Source organism: Lactuca saligna, chromosome 3, assembly GCF_052625555.1.
Source record: "Lactuca saligna cultivar CGN05327 chromosome 3, ASM5262555v1, whole genome shotgun sequence".
Lineage (NCBI taxonomy): Eukaryota > Viridiplantae > Streptophyta > Magnoliopsida > Asterales > Asteraceae > Lactuca > Lactuca saligna.
Genome location: NC_136419.1, coordinates 51,234,518 through 51,238,391, shown reverse-complemented (window position 1 = coordinate 51,238,391; position 3,874 = coordinate 51,234,518). Strand labels below are relative to the sequence as shown.

The 3,874-nt window shown below is 37.3% G+C and overlaps 1 protein-coding gene across 1 annotated transcript; it reads left to right on the top strand.

Moving 5' to 3' along the window:
• Nucleotides 1-254: 254 nt before the first annotated feature.
• Nucleotides 255-3,041, top strand: PIN4 (Auxin efflux carrier family protein). Its single transcript, XM_078982239.1, is given in 6 exon segments — nucleotides 255-1,603; nucleotides 1,605-1,841; nucleotides 1,923-2,008; nucleotides 2,498-2,655; nucleotides 2,762-2,838; nucleotides 2,953-3,041. Coding segments are annotated over 6 exon segments (1,974 nt in total). The 3' UTR covers nucleotides 3,020-3,041.
• Nucleotides 3,042-3,874: the final 833 nt, after the last annotated feature.

The window sequence follows — 3,874 nt, the reverse complement described above, 5'->3', positions numbered from 1 at the left end:
GATCAGCCCATGAAACCGTTTATTAATTCATAACGAAGTCAAAATTACATAATTTTCCAAGGCATTTTGCAAAAATAATTATCACTTAGTTCTATATGTGGTCAAAACCTCAGTCAATCACACCTACACAGAAATGTGAACAATCAAATTCTCCCCATAGATCTCCCCTCGTTACATTAATATATGTACAATACTATACTCTCACACACACACACTCTCTAAAACTATATCCTGTATTTTCTCTGTGTACAGAAATGATCAGTGGACATGACTTTTACACCATCGTGAAAGCAATGGTGCCGTTATACGTCGCAATGTTTCTCGCTTACGGCAGCGTCAAGTGGTGGAAGATCTTCACCCCCGACCAGTGCTCCGGCATCAACCGTTTTGTCGCCATTTTCGCTGTCCCTTTGCTCTCTTTCCACTTCATCTCCATGAACGATCCTTACACAATGAACTTCCGTTTCCTCGCCGCCGACACCCTCCAGAAGATCATCATGCTGCTGGTGCTCGGCCTCTGGGTCAAGTTCACCAAATCCGGCAACCTTGAATGGATGATCACCATCTTCTCACTCTCCACCCTCCCCAACACCCTCGTGATCGGGATTCCGTTAGTAAGTGCGATGTATGGTGATTTTACAGCATCACTGATGGTTCAGGTGGTGGTGATGCAGTGCATAATTTGGTACACTTTGCTTCTTGTCTTTTTCGAGTTTCGTGGCGCGAAGATGCTGATCATGGAACGGTTCCCGGAATCCGGAGGCGACATCGTTTCAATAAAGGTTGATACAGACGTTGTTTCTCTTGACGGGCAAGATTTTCTTGAAACGGCGACCGAAATTGGAGATGACGGGAGACTTCATGTCATGGTGAGGAAATCTAACGCTTCAAGAAAGTCGATTGGAGTCGGATCTCTTTCAGGAGCTGAAATTTACAGTTTAAGTTCATCGGCTATCCAAACTCCGAGATGTTCTAATTTCAACCAATCGGATTTCTTCTCCATTACGGGGTTTCCCGGCGGCCGGCTATCAAATTTTGGCCCGGCTGCGGATTCGTATTCCTTTCAGCCGTCGATGGGTCTAACTTCGAGGCTGTCAAGTTACGAAAATGACCCTGCTCCGGTATCTCCCAACATGAGTTCTTCAAAGTCTGGATTGTACCATGCAACACGTGACATGGGTGGATCTAGGATTTTTGCGAAAGGTACGATGTTTACTAAAACATATTTTTCAGAAAGCAGTTACATTTTACTGTCTCAAAAGTGAAAACATAACGTATTTTTTACAGGCGCAAACACGGAAACTTGTCTGAGCGTTACAAAGGGCCAACAAAACAAAGTGAGCCATGACGTCCAGAAGTTTCCTCGGAGTTCTAGTGCGCCGACGGCAGCTTACAAAGGCGGACAATTACGTACTCATGATTTCCGGGAATCGACGGAGCACTCATATCGCCCGGGTCAGCATGGAGCTAAGGAAATCCGGATGTTGGTCTCCGATCATGAAACGCCGAATGACAATACCAAAGGTAAATAAATAACTAATCCTTTCGATGTTAATTTCTAATTCCATGGAAGTGCTGAATTTGAACGTGGATGCAGAGACGGAAGAAGTTCGGGGGGAGATAGGTGGAGATAAGGAGAGAATAAAACTGGGTTTGGACTCTGCGGCGGCGGAGCACCACCCTCAGACGGTGGCAGTGCTGGATGAAGGGTCTGGAAAACAGATGCCGGCGGCGAGTGTGATGATCCGTTTGATATTGATGATGGTTTGGCGGAAATTGATTAGAAACCCTAACACGTACGCCAGCATCATGGGTCTAATTTGGTCTCTTGTGTCTTTCAGGTAAACTATTACATTATTAATTGATTTGATCCAATATTATGCTTTTTTAGATTTGTAGTATTTAGTAATTTTTGAACTCAGGTGGCATGTGGAAATGCCAAAAATAATTGGAAATTCAATCTCCTTGATATCCAACGCTGGTCTTGGAATGGCTATGTTTAGTTTAGGTATGTAAGTTTTTTATTATTTATTATTATTATTTTTTTAATAAACAATATCACTAGTTATATTATAAATAATTGGAAATTCAATCTCCTTGATAAAGGGACACCCCAATAGTTGAAAGATGCACCAAAAGTTTTATATGATTTCGTATAGAGCTAACTGAAACCTTTTATTTAATGTCATATTTTGGTTTTGGTTCGTCACATAAAGAAGCAATTAATTTATGTCAACAAGTCTCGGGTCTAACTGAATACAATAAATTACATTGTCGGCTTTTTAGCAACAACATGTTCGTGCTAATTGCCTCCTAAAGTTGTATACGTATTTGGTCATGACCAATGTAAAGTAAACCCTTATTTGAAACAACTTGCATTTACATTGTTTTCTATAAAAAGTAAAGATAGTTATATAAAAAGGAAAAAGAATACAAAAATGTGTGGTGGGTTTTAGTTAAAACTAAAAGAAGGTTATGTTTTTGTACGTTCTTTAAGGTTTGTTTATGGCGCTTCAACCTAAGATAATAGCATGTGGGAGATCAAAGGCTGCATTAGCTATGGCTGTAAAGTTTTTAATAGGACCGGTGACAATGGCAGTAGCAGCAATCATGGTTGGCCTTCGTGGTAACCTCCTTCATGTATCCATCGTTCAGGTAAGGGATACAGTGTTCATCATTAGCATCTTTTTGTTTGCATGCATATATTTCCATAGAAATAAACTTGTAGTTAATTAGTTAATGACATATTCATTGATTATAGGCTACACTCTCCGAAGGAATTGTACCCTTTGTTTTTGCTAAGGAATACAATGTTCATCCAACGATTCTTAGTACTGCGTGAGTACAACTTTTAATTGTCATATATATTAATGGGTTATATTACTATTTTTATTAATTTGGATGCTTGTTTTTTATTATATTGATAACCCGTATAAAATTTCAATGTTTCAGGGTTATATTCGGAATGCTGATAACAGTGCCCATAACTTTGTGCTACTACATCATTCTCCAACTCTAGTCTCTAGGATTAAAAAACTTTTATAGGCTTAGATATTTGAATTGACGAAAACAATATACTATTTACTAGAACTAGTATTTAGTTAAGATTATGTTGGAATGATATACATGATTCACTCTGACGATGGTTGTGTGTGATGTGTGTTTGTGCTTATATATGTTCGTGTGTGAGCTAGTTTTATATGCAATATGTTGCTCATAATTATTTTTGTGGTGTTTATTCAAATATAAAAAGTAATTTTTAAATATTTATAATAATAGTTTATTTAACTATAAAAATATTGATTCTAACCTAAAAGAACAAGGTTGACATATTATCTCATCTGTTATACCCACTACATATGTGGTGGATCATACATGTGTGATGGGTGTTACATTAGCACCCAATTCGCTACCACTAACCAATGAATACCTATCATTATACATACCACTTCATCTTATTTTTTTATTTAAATTTAATTCAAAACTACATTAACATCATTTTTTAATACTAGTTTTCCATTAAATTAAAAGACCAAATTACATTAAATAAAAACTATATTAATTGAAAAAAAAATAACAATAAAAATAAAAATTACATTACTTAAAATAAAAAAAAAATTAAAAAAAACTAAAAATTCCAACCATAAATAAAATAAACTACCCCATACGCTTACGTTGGGCTCGAACCGACTCTTTAATTGCGAGGAAAAGTTTCAAGTCTTCGCCCTCGAGGTCGTCCGTTGCTTTCATTTTCAAGATTTGCATACGGTTTTTGTTTGGATTGTCGCTTGTGCCTCTTGAAATGATGTTTGTGCTTCAATCATATTTTTCTCCATCCGAGTCATCACTTGGCCTTCATTTCTTCAAATTGCAA